The sequence below is a fragment of the Gekko japonicus genome, unplaced genomic scaffold (genome assembly GCF_001447785.1).
Source record: "Gekko japonicus isolate JY-2015 unplaced genomic scaffold, Gekko_japonicus_V1.1 scaffold2325, whole genome shotgun sequence".
Taxonomy (NCBI): domain Eukaryota; kingdom Metazoa; phylum Chordata; class Lepidosauria; order Squamata; family Gekkonidae; genus Gekko; species Gekko japonicus.
In genome coordinates this window covers 48,780-67,891 of record NW_015160902.1, presented here as the reverse complement: position 1 = coordinate 67,891, position 19,112 = coordinate 48,780, and the positions used below count along the sequence as shown (strand labels likewise).

General features: G+C 42.7%; 1 protein-coding gene across 1 annotated transcript in view; it reads right to left on the bottom strand.

Moving 5' to 3' along the window:
• Nucleotides 1–13,806, bottom strand: part of LOC107121105 (renalase-like) — a 40,388-nt gene extending 26,582 nt beyond the window's left edge. Inside the window, exons 1-3 of the mRNA XM_015423963.1 lie at nt 13,764–13,806; nt 11,483–11,614; nt 9,504–9,677 (exon numbers count right to left, since the gene is read on the bottom strand). Coding sequence (XP_015279449.1) covers nt 9,504–9,677; nt 11,483–11,614; nt 13,764–13,806 — 349 coding nt within the window. The remainder of the gene's footprint in view (nt 1–9,503; nt 9,678–11,482; nt 11,615–13,763) is intronic.
• Nucleotides 13,807–19,112: the final 5,306 nt, after the last annotated feature.

Genomic DNA, 19,112 nt, shown 5'->3' with positions numbered 1-19,112 from the left:
TGGGGAGTATGCATTGTATCTGTCTGAGGTCCCCCTCTTCCTCCTCCTCCTCAGACCCCACTCATAGCAGGCTGCATCCCTAAAATATCCTGGAAGTTTCCAACCTGGAGTTGGCAACCCTATGTCCTTTCCAGGCAACCTTCAGCCTACCTTTATCTGCCTGCCTGTCTTCAGGTTTACACCCCCCCCCAGCCTCTGCCTAGGGAAAGGGCAGTCTTTCCCTGCAGTGGGAACTAAAGCAGCTGACATCATTCTCCTCTCCCCCGTATGATCTGCACAACTACCCTATGAGGTATGGTAAGGTTGAAAGTGTGTGAATGGTCCATAATCCCCCAGGCAGCTTTTAAAACATGAACCTGGGACCTGCACACCATCCTCTGAAGCGCTCTCTGTAGCAGTAATGGGGTGACTGCTGGCACCTTTTCCTATCATTTTTTTGCCTTGTGGTATTCTGCTTGTGGTGTGATCTGTCTTCTTTGTGATGTGGCATGATTGTGTTATTGGGTTTGTTTCTTTTGAAGGGGAAGTGATGTGTTGTGAGTGAGGACATATTTTACCAGAATATAGTAGGTTCCATATGCAACTGGCAATTCCAACTGCCTTGCGGGGGGGGAGTTTGAGGTGTGGAATGGAGTGAAGTCCAATCAGCTTCCATATGCAAAAGACCTTGAAACGCTGGGCGGGACTGCACAAAGCAGCCAGTCAACCCAGCCAGCGTCTTCTGACTGACAGTTCTTGCGGCCAAACACTAAAGGTGTTTATTTTGGAACGTTGGAGCCCACTATGGCTTTATATATAAGGGAGAGATTACAACGGCCCAACTTCTGAGATTTCATCATTCGCTCATTTTTGCAAGTTGCCTTTTGTTAAAGCCCAGAAATTTGGCTTTAAATAAACAAGAAAGCTAGGAATCTCAGAACACCAACGTCCACGCTACATACCAAATTATGAGCCTGTGAAATGAAATTAGAGATGCTTTCACATGAGCACATACTGAAGCAGTTAGCTTGCCCATTCATCTATCTGGCTTGCTTGTTGTTCAAAAGTCAAAGGCTGCCCCCAAGTCAACCAATCCACTAGTCTGGGGTGGGCAATGTCATATTCCAAAGGCCCCCCCCCCAATGTATATAAATGCCAAAGCAACCACCAATCTGTTGTGACTGTAAGTCCAAAACATCAGGATCACCTATTTTCCAAAAAGTCAGCGTCATGGTGATGGGAGGACAGCCAGTCTGGCGGTTCAGGCTGGTACCCTGGGGCACTTGAAGACCTGGAGGATCTCTATGAGCACAGGCTGGTAACAGTGATGAAACTTTTGACTCCAAATGGCTGGCTGAATGCTCTCCATGCACACTGCATTCTTTCAAGAATCAACATCAAGACTATCCAGTGCAAAAGAAACATGTGTCTGAAAACAAAGGTTCTTCCTTTTTGATGTACATAGGTCTGCAATGGGAATGAAGCTAAAGCAACCCCCTTTGACTGCCCTAGTATATAATGTCTCAGTCTATTTCTTCGTTACTCTTGAAGCCCAGTCTAGCTTTTATCTTTACAGAAGTAATGTCTCCAGCCCACTGATAGTTCCTTGTTCTTTCCTAGCCATCACATGAACCTCCTAAGATGAAATGTGGAACTATTCCTATTTACAGTATATCCTTCTTCTGCTTCCATCTATCAGCTAGCCTTTGAGTAACCTTCTGCATTCCTGTCCTGCTATTGATTTCTCTGTCTTGGGCTCTTTGTTATACCAAATAACCATCTAGTTCTAGTCTCCAAGGTCTTCCTCTAATGTGTCTCATGAAGGAACAGCAAGGGCACACTAGTTTTTGATCCCCTGAGTGCAAGTTGGCACTATGTAACAGGCAACATGTCAGGAAGCCTACATAAAGCATGTAGGGCTGCGGTCACACGTAACAGAAGCCACACAAGTGAGACGGAAAACAGCCGGAGTTTCCGGGCGCGATCTCACCAGCACATCTGGGAAGCGTAGCACTCCCGTGGCTCAACCGAGGCTTCCAGCCGAAACTGCGTGGCAAAAAACTAGTACCTTGGAGGTACTAGTTTCCGGAAACTGCGGGGCAAGGGCGGGCGTCTGATCGCGTTTCCGGTGGCATCCGGTGCCCGCCCATGTCCCCTTGCAAATAAGGTGTTTTTTTTGTCCAAGTCTCTGTGGATGCGCACGCGCACCAACGGAGCATGCGCAACTGTCATGTACACAAAAATAAAAAACAGTTTGCCGCGGCGCGCGCTTCTTCGTTGCGCGCCGGCTTGTCCTGTGATCGGCACCTCTCCCTTGCCATGGAACCTCCACGGTACCTCCACAGGACCTCCACAGGAGGTCTGATTGCGTAACTGCGCAGTAGTTTGCCCCAGGGCAAACAGCCATGCTTCTCCTCTGCAGTTTCCTGCCCGTGTGACCGGGGCCTAGGCGAGTCAAAGGAGAATGACAGAACCTATTAATTCTGCTTTGTCTCTTTCAGCAAGGCCCACTCTTTGAAGGTCTGGGCCAACAGGGTTAAGCCAATCATGCACTGCAATGAACAACAGGGAACAATGTGACATGATTAGAGTTATAAATGTGCTTGCACATGTGAAGTATCAACACCTGTTGTGTAATGGCCATTGCAACTATAGCATGCTTACCATTTGGTAAAAATGTTGTCTGTACCTCTGGCATCCAGAGCTTCCCTATGAGTGGGTGAATGTTAGCCCAAAGTAATATCCATTAAGTCAGGAGAATTAAGTATGATCTTGATGTTAAAAATACCAATAGCTCTTCTTTGGCCCCGGTCACACGGGAGGCTTTGATCCGTGAGAGGGATGGATTGGGGGCACAGCAAGCGGGCGCGATCACACCGCAACATCTGGGAAGCGGCGCGCACCCGTCCCCGATCTGTCTCTTCCGGCCAAAGATGCGGATCAAAAAACCCCCTACAAAACACTACTACCTACCTGAAAATCCACAGCAGGAGCGGCCGTGGGATCACTGGCGCGCCCGTCTCCGGCAGTACGGAAGGCCCCTGGCCAAACTGCGCAGGTGCACACATGCGCAGCGGGCTGCCTTGCTCGCCGATCTGTGCCCCCCCCCGGCATCTGACTGTGCCGGGGAGCAACTGTGCGGCGGCTCGGGGGATCTGTCTGATCCCGCCGCCACGCGTCTCTTTTGATGCGGCTCAAAAAAAGCTGAATTTCAGCCGCACCTTTTCCCCCAGTGTGACCGGGGCCATAATTGCTTATCTCCCCCCGCCCCCCCAAATTCAGCTCCATTTATAGCCATTCCTTAATGGAGAACAGGGAGCCATTCTTACAAAACCCCTGAGATTAAATAGAAGCACCCACCATCACCACTATTTTTGTGTTGCTTCTAATAAGCACTATTGTCCTGTTACTTTTCTTGGAATAGAGTTGCAATTTGCAAAACTCAACTAAGTTAACAAGGGACAACAGAACACAAAAGAGAAGGAGGACCATATGTCATAATGAGGTCCTGTGGGAAGCAATTCATCGGCAACTGCTGGTCTTCAGTGTTTTATTTTTTAAACCTTACAACAGTTATATAGTTCACTCGCCTTGAGAAAGCTGGCTTTCTTAGACAAATTATTGCCAACAAATATTGGCAGATCTCCTCCCCACACCTCCGTTCCTGTTTATAAATCTGTGTCATGTAGGTTGAACATGCTTTGGTACATTTTACCCTTCTTTTAATCCACCAGAAGCAGTTGGTTAAATCAAGCTGATGTGTTCTGATACAATGGTAATGATGTTTCCATCCAAAGAGGACTGATTTGGAGAGTGGTGAACAGAGTTGTTAGGAGATGTGGGAGAAAGAAATGGGTAATGTTGGGGATGTGTATGAACTACAGACAGTCCTCCTGGCAGGATGAGGCAGCAGTTGGGTAAAAAAAAAAAGAGAGAGACTGATTGCAATGGACCAGGCCGTGGTCAGCCCAGATGTGCACGAGTGGATACTGAAAATTGGACAAGATAGAGGGACTTCTAGGAATCTGGTCTAGTCGCCCATGCAAAGTGGCTCTTTTCAAAAGACCAAAACTGGCCAAAGGTGAGGGAAGAACGAAAGGACAAAAAAAGGGAAAAGGGAAAAAAACTGAACCTAAAACTAGAATTCAGAACCTAAAAAGGTTAGTCAAGAATAGAAGAGGGCCAACTCTAAAAATCTAATTATGGAACATACAAAAATATACATATATTTATTGAACACAAATTAAAATAACAAACAAGGGCGAGGGAAGACATAGAGATGAGGGCAAAAGAGAGAAAGCTTTGGGATAAGAAGGATGAATTGGATTGGGAAAAAGATCCTACCTTTCCCACTGTTTCTTGGGAAGAAATTCCCTTGACAGTGAGTTTTTTTCAAGGGTTAATTCCCGTAGTTCATTTTCATACCCATACTGATGGTGGAAAATGACATCAAGTTACAGCTGACTTATGGCGACCCCATGGGGTTACAAGGCAAGAGACGTTGCAGAGGTGGTTTGCCATTGCCGGCCTCCATGTCATGACCCTGGTATTCCTTGGAGGTCTCCCATCCAAATACTAGCCAGGGCCGACCCTGCTTAGCTTCCAAGATCTGACAAGATCACGCTAGCCTGGGCTATCCAGGTAAGGGTCATACCCATACTAATCCATGTAAAATAAAAATATAGGCACTTTTTAAAAATGTGGGAATGACTGCAGTATATCAAGAAGAAAATATTGGTCTAATGTATCTTCCACATCAGAAACGTACATAAGCCCCCCCCCCCCAACAGAGTGAGATTGGCAAGAATAGCAGAAGCAAAAACTGGGAAGACACTGATGACCTTTCTGGAGGGATGGCATTGCAAGGATATCACGGCAGTTCACTGTATATACTGACTCACAGTTGGAGATGGTGAATTCCCTTCTCTGTGTGCATGGCTGAGGACAGAGACCTTTGCTATGTTTGACATTAAAAACAGCTATACTATTCAGAAAACGCACTTTACCAACCCAGCAGTGCAGAACACTGCGACATTTCCTGCATAACCAGGATAAATTAATACAACTGTTCATGGCGAATCTGAGGACAGAAATGAAGATGGGAAAAAACCATAGAAGCCATCTAGCTATGAGTGGCCATGTATATCCAAGTTATCCACGTATGAAAGAGCAGGCTGCAAGAGAAAACACATCTCTCCAACACTCCTCATGCTTCACTGCTCTTTGTTCAATACTGGATTTAGGACAAAGGTCCAGTCCTTGACCTCCTGTGCCCTCAATGGGCTGCACCTTCACTGGCCTCTCAAAATGATCTACATGACAGACACATTCATTAGGGCTGTTGCAGTTACATGGCCCAGGGTGAAATGGGCAGGTGCGAAGGGCAGACGTTCCTGGCAGATGGCCCACAGCTGTGACCTCAAACAGCAGACACTTCAAAGATGACAGCTTATCCTAACCTTGTCAGTGTGAATTGCTGTCAGAACCCACAGCCAACAACGCAGTACACGCATTCAGGAATGGTTATACTTTTATTGCAGAGCTATAGATGCAGTAACATAGGCACTGTTAAGAATGGCAGCGGCCCCATGGGCATAATAGGATATAGGGTATTCGTATGCACCCCCCCACAGTCCTGGCCACCTCCTGCGCGTGAGCTAAGGCTTACAGACCGTTAGGTAGCTGAAGCTGAGAACTCACATTCTCCCACGGCACCTAATGAAATCCCAGACACTACAACACCCTCCTGCACATCTGTATAGATAAGCGTTTTGGCGCAAAGCAGAAAAAACCCAGAATGGAATGCAATAGCAATTAACCTGAAAGGAGAGCAATAGCAATCAACTAGACACAGACCAACCTCCCCAACTTTCATGGCAGCATAGCTGACAATTGCCACCGCAACAGCATCTTTGCTATGGCAGTTGTGCAGACCAGCTTGGCACAGGTCACCTGATATAAGGTATTCATGAATATAGTGTTAAATCTGTGTCCATGCCTAGATGTAAGGCAAGGGGCAGCTCAGCCACTCAAAGTAGGATAGCCTGTAGTGTACAGTTTGGTTGGAGCTCTCCTAAAGGACATATTATCAAGACAGAGAGATACTCACTGATACACACATGCAAAAACAATTGCACAAATGTAACAAGCACCATAACCATTTCATAATTTCCCCCCTTGAAAAAATAGAGATTCTTTGTAAATATCTATACTGGGGAAGATTCTGAAAATTCTTATGCATTCCATTTATGTGGTCGATTACACTTTTCAACAGAGTTTTAAATCTTTGTATAACTGCAACAGAAAACTCATGAATATAGAGAAACATTTATTTCTATTTTACATGATGTGAGATTGGTTAAAGTGATACAGGAAAGGAAACTGATATCTGCTAAGCCCCAAACCTGCTGGTGAGCAAAGGGAGACATGTATAAATAGCACATCTGAGAATTAAAATAGATTTATTTTTATTCTCTATCCACTAATCTACCACATTTACTTATTAGCAAAAGATAACATAATGACCAACATCTACTAATGTGTGCATCATAAGTACATGATCAGAGCGGAGCTACCCCCGCCCCCGTAACTCTTTTTGAGGCAGAACCTCTTTTATACTCTGCTGAGTTCAATGTGGGACAGTGCATTACACATGGACACTGAAGGTCTAAGGGTCCAATCAACCTGGATGTGCATAATTTGTGCATCACTGAATCAATGGCAAAATGTGTAAGTTTTGAGATGTAAGGCTAAACTAGATGTGACTTTTTTCATGTGGTCACCATAAGGAATTGCAGTATATGCCAGCTGCCAGTTCCCTGTGGGAACTCCATGTAAAAACATTTTTACAGGGGTCTGATTCTGGTCAAGAATGTGATGCGGGGGGGGGGGGGCTCCTATCTTCCCTCCCATACCATTTTCACAACCTGAAACAGTGCCTGGTGTGTGTGTGTTTGCCTCATCAGGAGTCTGTACATGCAAACATTTAGCGCTCATGCAGACACCTGTCAGTGCAAACAATGTTCCTGGGGTGCCTTGACTCAGGAAAATGGCACCAGGGAGGGGGAGGTAGGAGCTCCTCCTCCCCCTGCATTACAGTACTGATCCAAATCAGGCCCTTGCAGAGTTGCCATAGGACTTGCAGCTGCAATATGGCTGCCAGTTCCCACTGGTAATTTGTAAAAAAAAAATAATCACATCTAATTCGGCCCTTATTCAAATCACTGTACAGCATTTAGTGAATGTATGTGTAAGCAGTTGAGCTCTGGACACAGAAAGGTCTGGACTTCATTAAAATATTAATCGTGGCTATATACAGAATCTCTGTTAACTGAACTGTCATGAACTCAGTTTTTGGACTGGCTAAATTCAGCTTCTTCAGTCCAAATAATCTGACGCCCATCTAACATGTTACAGATGACACTTCTGTTTATCTCAGCATCGTATTACCTAAATATTGGTGTGTATCCTTCAAGCTCTTCAGAGAAAATAGGAGCAGTGCCCTCATGTTTTCAGAATAGTCATGAAGGTTATCAGGTTCTTCTAAGCAAGCCTTTTTGGCCCAGAGTCTGTGCTGTTGACTGAAGTATTCAACCCATGCTGGTTGCTTGCCCCCTTCTGTTTGTCTGCAGAAAGGGGACTCTGTGTGCAGATTTGCCAGAAAGGGACTGTAAGAAAGGGGTGGTCAAATGTGATGGCTGCATTTGGGATACTGTGATGGAAGAGGGAATGTGAACATTAAAATACATGAAAACTGTTCAATAATTCCTTGCGGATATGGGAGCATCAGGTCACACAAGGAACTCTTTTGACTACAGGAGCATCTCCTACCATGTCCCTGGAAGTGGTAGAACTGTGTATTTAAAGAACAAAGATACACAGCTGTGCTGAAGGGAAGGAAGAAACCTACTCATTAAAAATTCCATGAGCGCATCCAAACACATCTTTGACTATGATCCAGACATATGGAGGCCACTATGAGAATCTTAACTACGTATTTATGTTTATTCAATTATTTAAAACATTTTTATGTTGCCTTTCCACCTAACTTTTGGCCCCCCAAAAAGGTGAACCATCAAAAACATTAATACAGGCTTTAAAATAAACACGCACTTTAAAACATTTTTATGGTGCCTTTCCACCTAACTTTTGGCCCCCAAGAAGGTGAACCATCAAAAACATTAAAACAGGCTTTAAAATAAACACGCATGTAACATAAATGAAATGATAAAATGAAACACATAAACGGGAAGGATGGTCAGTGAGGGAATGTCAAGTCAAACAAAACTGAAAAGTCTTCACCCACCAGTGGAGGGGGAGTGTAGACGAATCTCCCAGAGATGGAGTTCCATCATTTTGGTGCCATGACCAAGAAGTCCTTTTCTTGGGTTTCTGCCCATCTAGTCTTAGATGGCATGGAAAACCCAAAACAAGGCCACTTAAAGATGACAACAGTGGTTGGGTGGTCTTTAAAGTATGCTGGCTCCAAGCTGCCTAAGTCTTTAAAAGTCAACAGCAGCATCTTGAATTGGGCCTGGAAACAAACTGGGAGCCTGTGTAGGTGAAACAATACTGGAGCGATATAATCTCCATTCCAGTCAGCATTCTGTACCAATTTAGTTTACAGACACTTCAAGAGCACCCCCACATAGTGCAGTAGTCTAATCTAGAGGTTACTAGGGCTTGCACCAAACTGGCAAGATCACTGTCCTTGTGTATGCCCTTCGGCCAACTGCACTGGGAGGGTGCATGCAGTCTGGAACCATGCAGGTAATGCCTATCTACACACAGGGTTTCCAGGTCAACATGGGATACACAATACAACATGTAATATTCTAGCAGGATAGGAATAATATTCTTTAGGCGTACAACAAAGGTGACTTTAAAACTGGTACAAATCTGTTTCTTAGAGGAAGGCCTCAATGTTCTAAAAAATATTACTTGCCACTGAAAATTAAACTCAAGAAGATGCTATCCCCCTCCCCAGATTTGTTCTACATGAGTGTACTGAAATTAAGTGGATCACAACATCTTCTTCAGTTATTTTCAATTATGTGCCCCGGAACACACATAAAAACAGCTCTTTGCAAAGGGGTCTTGTATAAATATACTGAATTACAGTAACCTCAACATTTTTTCTATGGCGCACACTCAGCTCAGCAGAGATGGGGTGACCCTCTGGATGGATGGCAGAACTACTGCTGAAACAACTGACTCAGGGTACTTCTTAGAAAAGCTGTGTTTTGATGTGCGTATGTGTTTAAATTCTCTGACACTGCTTTCATAAAAATGCTGTAATATAAACCATGTGCTGGGCAATGGTCCCCCCCACCCCCAGAAAACCCTCCCTAGTTTCATTGTGCGTTTTATTATGGGCCAAATGTGACATTAAATTTTTATCCCCTATGGCATAGAGTTAAATACTTGCTCTGTTCAGAATAGCAACACTCAATTAAGTAGCATTTTTTCCATGATCTACACCCTCCATTGTTACTGTGTTTAAAGGGAATAATGGGAGCACTGACCTATATTGCGCTTCTTATTATCGATGGAGATGAAGCGTATGCAGGGATTACTGGAGATGTACTGTGCTGCCCAAGGGACATCAATCTGTGTGCCAGCTTCATAAAAAAGGCCCAGAGCATAGCGAGAGGAGTAGCTCACAGATTCCAGTTGCTGCCTTTGACTTCTGTTAATTACTGCAGTAGGGGGAAAAAAGGAGGAATTAAGACAATTACTTTTCTCGCAGAGCATTAAACCTGAAAATAATACTACAGTTAAGCTGCTTAATCTTTTCCCTAAAACAGCACTTGTTATGTGCCTAAGAAAAGACTGTACACCATATCATGATTCAAAACCATAACATGTATACCCGGGCCTTCATTATTCTTCACCGGAAGATTTTAGAAATTTATGAGTATCCCTTTTTTATGTATTGCAGAAGTCTATTTTTGAAATCTTCACCTGTTACCAATATTCAGTTTTTTAAAAGAATTTTTATGTATTCATGTAAGTTTTCCTGCCTATTCTTAAATCCTGTAATGGCTAGTCTCATACTATTTTGTATTTATTCCTTTAAAAAGCTTTTATAAAATTTGTAATAAGTTCAAAGTTAGGATTTTTTTTAAAAAGGGTCAAACCCCCCAAGTTTGTAGCATATAGGCTTAGCTGGTTAAAAAATCAAATAATGGAAAAAAGTTTGCACTTTTGATAGGAAATGTTTCCTTGTGCATGAGATATATTGGGACTGTGTTAGATAAATATGGGGGTGGGGGGATCCCAAAGGAAAAAAAAAACACAGGTGAAGCTGTGGATTGAATCAAAAAAGTAAGATATTACCACAACAGAACCTTGAAAACAGAGTGGCTTAGATCCTATACCGTTCTTTCATTTGCACAGTGTGGTCTTCAACTCCAACGTCTTGCAATGAACAGAAAGTACATAGTGCTACAGGAACTCTATGCAAGTGGGAAAAAGGTATAGGATCCAACCCATTATGAGTGAAGCAAAATATTGCAATAGATTATTCACAAAAACACTTCAATCAAATTACCGTTAATACCTATGGCATGAAAAAATGACATCCCACAAAGCGTATATGTTAGTATGTGTTATCATTCCACAGTGTTACTAATGTTCTGAAAGCCCACTCAACACTGAAAGAGGGCTTTTCATTCAGAAATGTTTTAGGTAAATTGAAAGCAAATCACAAAGGCCTGAATTTGAGGCCTTTGAAAATACTGTGTTCCTGAGTAGATGCTCAGAGTTTACTTATTTTAAAAAAATATGCTAGGGGTCTGCACTGGAAAAGACACATCATTTTAATTCCATATTGTAATTTAAGAAAAGGAAGATGTATCAATTTTAAGAATTCTTAGAAATGTTATCAGGTTCCATTTTTATTTTGATTAAGAGTAGATCAGATGTCTGCCCATTGTTATCCATGTGGGAAAATGGCAATTTTCCTGACTGGACATTTTTCAACAAATGGTATCAAAATGGCAGAAAATGTAATCTACCTTCTCTTCTAAAGACCCCCCAAGTTTCAAGTGAATTGGACAAAGGGGTCCAATTTCACAGCCTGTTGAATGAGGTGCCCTGAGCCGTCATCTCTGCTTAGCGAAAAAAGCTGTGAAAATGGCTACCGGTTTTCTGAAGTGGCTTAACCCCCCCCCCCAAAACCCTTAGTAACTGCAAATGAAAGTAGCACTTCCAGAATGTCTACTGAAACATCCACCTGCCCTGTCAATCATGCTGTGGAGGAAAGGGAGCTTACCTATCCAAACGTAAGCAATGAAAAATGTGATGTTACCCCAAATCACTAATTAATCTGCAAAAAAGGTGGAAAACATGCAATGCACTAACTGAAGGCAACCAGAAAAGCCTTGAAAAAGCCACAATGAAATATAAAAAACCAAACTCATCAGAAGCACAAAAAGGCAAATAATCAAAGCAAAACAAATATTAAGCCAAACATAACTCAAAAGTACAGCAAAAATAATACCTCTCCTGAGATGCCTCCCTGCAACCAAATGTTGCCTCCCAAACGAACCCCTTTCCAGGTGAAAAAGATGGAGGCAAGCAGACCAGTCTGTCAAGAAATGCAGTCCAGGAAGGATCCATCTAGCTGTAGGGTCTAGTGTAATTCAAGCAAGGTGCCTCTCTGAAGATCCAAACATCAGAGCAGCACACATGCAGTGCAAAATGGCCAACATAATGGATGGCTGCAGTTTGAAAATTTCCTTCTCTCCAAAAAGACTGTGTGACTTGCCTGTTCAATCCCAGGGCTAACACTGGCTGGGAGAAATGCTGTTTCCTGGGTTGTTGGAGAACCATTTTAAAATAAAATAAAATAAAAACAACAGGCAGGCAGGCTGTGTTCTATTCCTGAGAATTATTTCACGGTGTTGCCAGATCTGGGAGTCATTCCAGGGAGACTTTCACTGCCTTGGATATAGCCTACGCAATCTCATGCCAGGGAAGTCAGATGATACTTTTAGGGTCAACAATATATGACAGCAACAATAATATATATAGCATCACAGAGACTTGCTTGTGGTGGCTCACCACATAAAACATGATGAAACACAAAATCATTAACATTAACAAACCATTAAAAACCCTGCCGATGAATTACAGAGTATCAAACATATAGTTTTCACCCATAATTGTGAAGTATTCTATATTTTTAATTCATATCCCAAGACATGCTATCTGATTTGTTAATAAAGCTATGGGTTTTCCCATTCACTTCAGTGACAGTGTGCAAATACCAGCTTTGTGCCTGGAGAGTTCCTGGTACCAAAGTGAATGGGGAAGGTCACTTCTGCTCAAATTTTGCATGAAATTAATTCATTCATTAAAGGATTTAAGTATCTGTTATTCATATCAACCATTCAGGGTTCTACACTATCCTTCCGTCTGATTCCAAAAACAACGGCCACGATGAAAAGTCCCGAAGAACTTGAAATCTTGTAGGCTGTTTTGTGTCATTTTTGGTTTCTTCTAATAAAAGTACTATGTCACTTCTGCTTTTGGATTCTGCTTTGCTGCAGTGAGGCTATCTGCATCTTTTTCTGAAATATCTTAATCTTCAATTTGCTGCAACAACTAACAACCCAATCTGGGATAGTTACCCGTATTGCACTTAAAGGAATTGACTATGAGAGTAGATTCCACTGAATGTGAAATTGCTGAAAATTTGGCACAGCAATTTAGACTTGCAATCAGCGTATGCGTGTGTGTTTAGAACAGTGATCTTAAGTACCAAGTTATCTTCTCATTACTAATCAGTAAAGTTCTTGAGTACACGATGAGCTCTGGGCTTGGCTTTTAGTGACCTCCAGATTTGGGAGTTCATGGGTACAAAAATATATATCTGTGTTGCTATGAGTACAGATAAGGTCATGAGCCATAGACAAGAACAAGTACATTCATGATCTGAAGTCAGAAGCGCTGAATCATTCAAACATGGCTTCAAAGTGATTCTCATGACTGAACACAAAGGGAAATATTTATTTACCCCACTTTTCAGCACTCTAGACTCCCTTTCCATAGCAGCTTCCATTATTAAAGGAAAAACAAAACAAAACAAAAGTATGCTTTAATATATAATGGCAGATGCCTAAACAATAAAATCAAACAAAAATGATTTAATTAAGAATACAGTAGACAAATTGGTTGCTTTCTTTAAAAATGTAAACTGTTTTCTGAATTATCTTTATCACAAAGTGCTATAAAAACCCTTTACATAAATAATAACTAGCAATTTATGACACATTTTTAATTGGCTTATAGTTTTCGGATGCTTGGAGGACTGCTCTTCACTGGGCAACCAGTTGTGCTCTGTGAGCCCTTTGTGCAAACATACTTTTCCATGTATTCAGTCCAAAGAGACACAGCACCCCTACTTTGTCTAAAAAAAATTCCTACCTTGAAAATGCAGCATTGTCACTACAGAAGGGGATGGGAATATCTGGGAGAAATGGTAAACCGGAACACCATGTAAAGTGAAAAGCCAGGAGCATTGAGTTTTGCTGGCTAAGTGAAGGAGTTTGAGTCACTGACACAGTGGGAATCAACATCATTGTCAGCAGGTAGGCATGGCTGTCACGTCATTGTATTATCCACAGAGTCACACCCTTCTAAATCCACTGAAGTCAGTGGGCTTAAGAAAGGTGTATAGGGCAGCAGGAAGGGCTGCTAATCCAGAACTGTCATATACATCAATTGCAATGGGAGACTCTGCCTTTACTATTCAATTCACTCATTCATTATTGCCTTACCCTCAACCCCACTGAGGTTGAGGCTGACCAACTCTTTACGCATGGCATTGCACTACTTCTTCACTAGCCTCCTCGATCTGGTTTTCACTGAAGACAATGGCCCCGGTCACACGAGAGGTTTTGGGCCAGTAGAGGGACGGATCGGGGGCGCAGCAAATGGGCGCGATCCCACAGCAACATCGGGGAAGCGTGCTACACCCGTTCCCGATTCGCCCCTTCCACCCAAAACCCCGCTGCAAAAATGAACCACCTACCATGGTGGTTCATCCGAGACGGCCGCATCAAAGCCGCCTATGGGATCGCCATGGCATGCGCAGTTCGGCAGCCTCCCCCTCCCAACTGTGGCTTCCTCCCCAGCATCTGATCGTGCCGGGGAGCAACGGCGCCGCGGCTAAGGGGAATCCGTGGGATCCCGCCGCGGTGTCTCTATTTTGGTGTGGCTCTAATTTGCCGCACTTTGGCCGGTGTTTTCCCTGCCGTGTGACAGGGACCAATGTAACGTATCACCTAGTGGCTCAAAACTCACTTTCAGTTACATCTGTACCACAGCCCTAGTACATTTCCCAGGCAATGAGAAAAGCTTTGCTCTCCAGATAACAATCCGGTGATTCATTCTTTACCTTTAAATCCCAAACCGAGTTACACCTGTCTCAGTCTTGATAATCAATGGGTTTAGACGGGTATAAATGCAGTGGAAGGAGCTGTGGCTTCTCTTGCTGGCTCCCCAACCCCAGTCCTGTCTTCTCTCACCTCCCCAAGCTGTGTAGCACACCTGAGATCATACTTGCAGACAGAAGTAAAATGAGTGGGAGAAAAAATATCTCTTCTGCTTTGTGCTGGATTTAAAGATAAAGAACAGCAATGGACCAACTCTTCCCAGTCTCGAATCATAATTGGGTTGCCAATTAATAGTGTTACTCAACAACAACAAAAAGCTCACTTTGCACCAAAAGTTTTTAATTGGATCACAGTATAAAATGAGATACCATATTGCTAGTTTCCATCTATTTTTAGTCTGAATCAAGGACACTGAGTCACAGGTCTGACAGTGCTAAGCAACTACTGTCCCCAGGGTATTTTTATGGCTCTGCGGAGCAGTGGTTAAACACAGGGATGCCCAGAGCATTGCAGGAAAAGCAGCTGTGTAACCCCTGAGTTTATCTGACCAAACTCTAGAATAGTTCACAACTAAGTGATTATACAAATGTATTATTACTTTCTCCATAATTTCCTGCCCTCAGTCTATTTTCTTGACATTTTAAACATATATAAAGTTTTTATTGTAGGCTGCTACTTTGTGTTCTCATTGCAGAAATGTGTGGAAAATAAATAAAACAAGTGGGAACCTGCAAGGACTTGCGGGAGGCATCTCATTTCCCCCTCCCCCACTATTTTCACTTTCCCTTTCTTGAAAGGTCCCCCAACCTCTCCCCTTTTCCTGCTTCCTTCCCTCCTTCTAGGGGTACCAAACTCCAGGTGCAGCCTGGAGATCTGGAATCACAACGAATCTCCCAACTACAGAGATCAGTTCCCCCTTAGGATTGCAAGTTCCAGTCTGGGAAATTCCTGAAGGCTTCGGGATGCAGCCTTGGGTGAGTGAGGTTTGGAGACTGAAGCAACCTCAGTAGGGCATAATGCGATAGAGTCCACCCTCCAAAGTTGCCGTTTCTGCAGGGGAACTGATTTCTGTCATCTGGAGAGCAGTTGTAATTCTGGGTGATCTCCAGCCCCCACCTGGAGGCTGGTAATCTTAGTTTCTCTGGAGAACTGGCTTCTTTGGAGGGTGGTGTCCAGGGCTATCCTGGAGGTCCCTCCCCTCCTCAAACTCCATCTTTTCCAAGCTCCAGGCCCCAAATCTCTTGGGAATTTTCTAGCCTGGAGTTGGCAATCCTATCTCCTCCCTCCAACAGCCGACCTAGCTTTATCTACTCCTCTGTCTTAAGCTTTCCAAAACTCTAACCGCTACACCACAGGGTGGCTGCTGTTGAACAGTAGCAAGCAACCAAGTGTACTTGAATCATGTAAGTCAGGTGATATCAAGTCACCCAGAGGTTGCTGCCAGACCTCAAAATTACAACTGAATTCCAAACAAAAGAGATCTGTCTCCCTGGAGAAAATGGCTGCTTTGGAGGATGGACTCTGGCATTATACCATCCCAAGGCCTCTCCCCTCTCGAAACCCTGCACTCTTCAGACTTCACCACAAAGTCTTCAGGAATTTCCCAACCTGGAGCTGGCAACACTAGGTAGGCCTGGGCCCAATGAGTCCTCCCTTAAAGGCCAAAATAGGCCTGGAAAGGCCTGCCCCCTCCCTCTGCCCTTTACTCACAGAAACTAAAGCCTGGAACACTGTGGTTGCCTAGCAACAGCCACTGAGGGAATCCATTCTTTAAAGCTACAGGCACTCCTTTTATAATTTTTGGGAAAGCGATGGCGAACCTAAACAGCATGATAAAAAGTAGAGACATCACCCTGCCAACAAAAGTCCGCATGGTCAAAGCAATGGTATTCCCAGGAGTTATGTATGGCTGCGAGAGTTGGACTATAAGGAAGGGACTATAAGGAAGGCCGAGCGCCAAAGAATAGATTCTTTTGAACTATGGTGCTGGAGAAGACTCTTGAGAGTCCCTTAGACTGCAAGAAGATCAAATCAGTCAATCCTAAAAGAAATCAACCCTGACTGTTCCCTGGAAGGCCAGATAACGAAACTGAAGCTCAAATACTCTGGCCACCCAATGAGAAGGGAGCACTCACTGGAGAAGACCCTGATGCTGGGAAAGATTGAAGGTCAAAGAAGACAGGGACGGCAAAGGATGAGATGGTTAGACAGTGTCATCGATGCAACGAACATGAAATTGAGCCAACTTCAGAGGACGGCGGAAGACAGGAGGGCCTGGCGGGAGCTGGTCCATGGGGTCATGAAGAGTCGGACTCGACTGTGCGACTGAACAACAACAAAGCTGTCCAAAGTATTATTTTTAGATTTCACATTTTTTCTGCAAACCTGGCTTTTCAGGTTTGTAGAAAGAAGTGTCTTGTCTGTTCACAGCTCCAGTCACCAGATTTAAGTATCGAAAGATTTGGCTGATTTGGCTATTAGAATATCATTTTCAATCTTCCCTTCCCTATTAACTGATTCTCAACTATGCTCAACATTCCATGTCCCTTTCAGCATGCTTAGTCTCACCAGGCCATTGCTTTATTTTTTTTGAGGGGGGGGGGGTCTCTTTCTTTTTGCTGATTGTGAAGATAGAGTAATAATATAAGGTACAGTACAGTACCATAAGGTACAGTAATATTTTCCCAAATATTCCTTGTGACTAGAGCATGAGTTTTGTTTTACATTTGTGTATGTGTGTGTGAAGAGTCATCAAGTCGCTTCTGACCTATGGAGTCCCTATGAATTAATGACTTATTGTTAACAGTTTTGTTCAGATCTTGCAAAATGAGGACCGTGGCTCCTTGACTGAGTCAATCCATTTCATGTTGGGTCTTTCCTTTTTCTTGCTGACTTTACCTTTTTTTTTTAGCATTATTGTTTTTTTCAGTGAATCTTGTTTTCTCATAATGTGACCAAAGTATGATAGGCTCAGTTTAGTCATTTCAGCTTCTAGGGAGAGTTCAGCCTGGATTTGATCCAGAACCCACTTATTTATTTTTCTAGTGGTCCATGATATCTGTAAGGTTCTCTTTCAACACCACATTTCAAATGAATCAACTTTCTTTCTGTCAGCTTTCTTTCAGCTTTCACATCATACATAGTAATGGGGAATATTATGAGTTATCCTGATCTTGGTTGCCAGCACTTTACACTTTTCTAGCTTCTTCATGGCTGTCCTTCCCAGTCTCAGTCTCCTTCTGATTTCTTGGTTGATGATGGACCCAAGGAATAGAAAATCTTGAACAATTCCTACTTCTTTATTGTCATTCTTAAAGTTGCGTAATTCCTCAACTGTCATTACCTTTGTCATCTTGATGTTCAGCTGTAATCCTGCTTTGGTGCTTTCTGCTGTAACCTTCATCACTAATTGTTTCAAGTCTTCACTGTTTTCTGCCAGTAATATGGTGTTATCTGCACATCTCAAATGTTCCTTCTGCCAATTTTCACTCCACCTTCATCTAAATCTAATTTTAGCTTACAGAGCCGTCTTTACATTCATTAAGATGGAAGAGCACCTACAGTGTTAGGCTACATGTATCCATCATGAATTAAAAAATAAGGCAGTTTGGAGACATTGCTGGACAATAAGAAAGTTTGGAGGCATTATTGGTTGAGAAGTTCCAGTTGCTGTGCCTCTTTGGGAGTACCCGTTAATGTGCAGTCCTGATGAAATCGAAAACTCATTGAATAATCTGGAGGATGAGTTGACTGCAGCTTATTTCTTACTGTTTGTCTCAAGTCCTAAGGATCTACTTGCTGATTGCAGCATACTTTACATTGTTTATCTTAAGTCTTAAGAAGTGGATGTACTTGCTTTATGGACATTTGAAGCTCATGTTTTTCAGTCCATTGAAATTGGCATTTGGGAAGTCTTTCTTTTGGGAATGTTAAATAGTAAATTGTAAATATTGCTTTAAATCATTAGCCTATCCATTGTATTTTTTTGTATTTTTGTATTTTTTATATTATTGTATATTTGAGAAATATTTGGAGCCTTATTTGACGTTAAGTCATACAAGATACCTTACATGTTCAGCATATAGACTGAACAGACAGGGAGATAAAATACATCCTTGTCTGGCATCTTAGCCAATTGGAAACCATTCTGTTTCTCAATGTTCTGTCATAACAGTAGCCTCTTTTCCAGAGTATAAGTTGCACATCAAAACAATCAGATGTTGTGGCATACCCATTTCTTTTAAAACCAACCATAGCTTTTGATGGTTTTAATAATTTTAATACAATTAAAAGCTTTTCTGTAATCTCTGAAGCACAAACTGTTTTTCTTCTGAATTTTTTTTGTACGTTCCAGTAACCAATATAAATTTGCAATCTGATCTCTAGTGCCTTTTCCTTTTCTGAATCCAGCTTGAACATCTGGCATTTTTTGTTCCATATACGTTAACAGTCTTTGGTACAAGATTTTGATCATCATTGTACTTGTGTAAGAAATTCATGCAACAGTCCAATAGCTGCTGCTGTCTTTGACATCTCCTTTTTTTGGAACTGGAATGTAAATTGAGCGTTTCCAGTCTGTGGGCCATTGTTTTGTTTCCATATTTCTTGGCATATTCTTGTTAACATATTGATAGACTCAGTTTCTGTGGCTCGAAATAGCTCTATTGATACCTTGTCTATCTCTGGTGATCTATTTTTCCCAATTGTTCTGAGCGCAGCTTTCACTTTCCT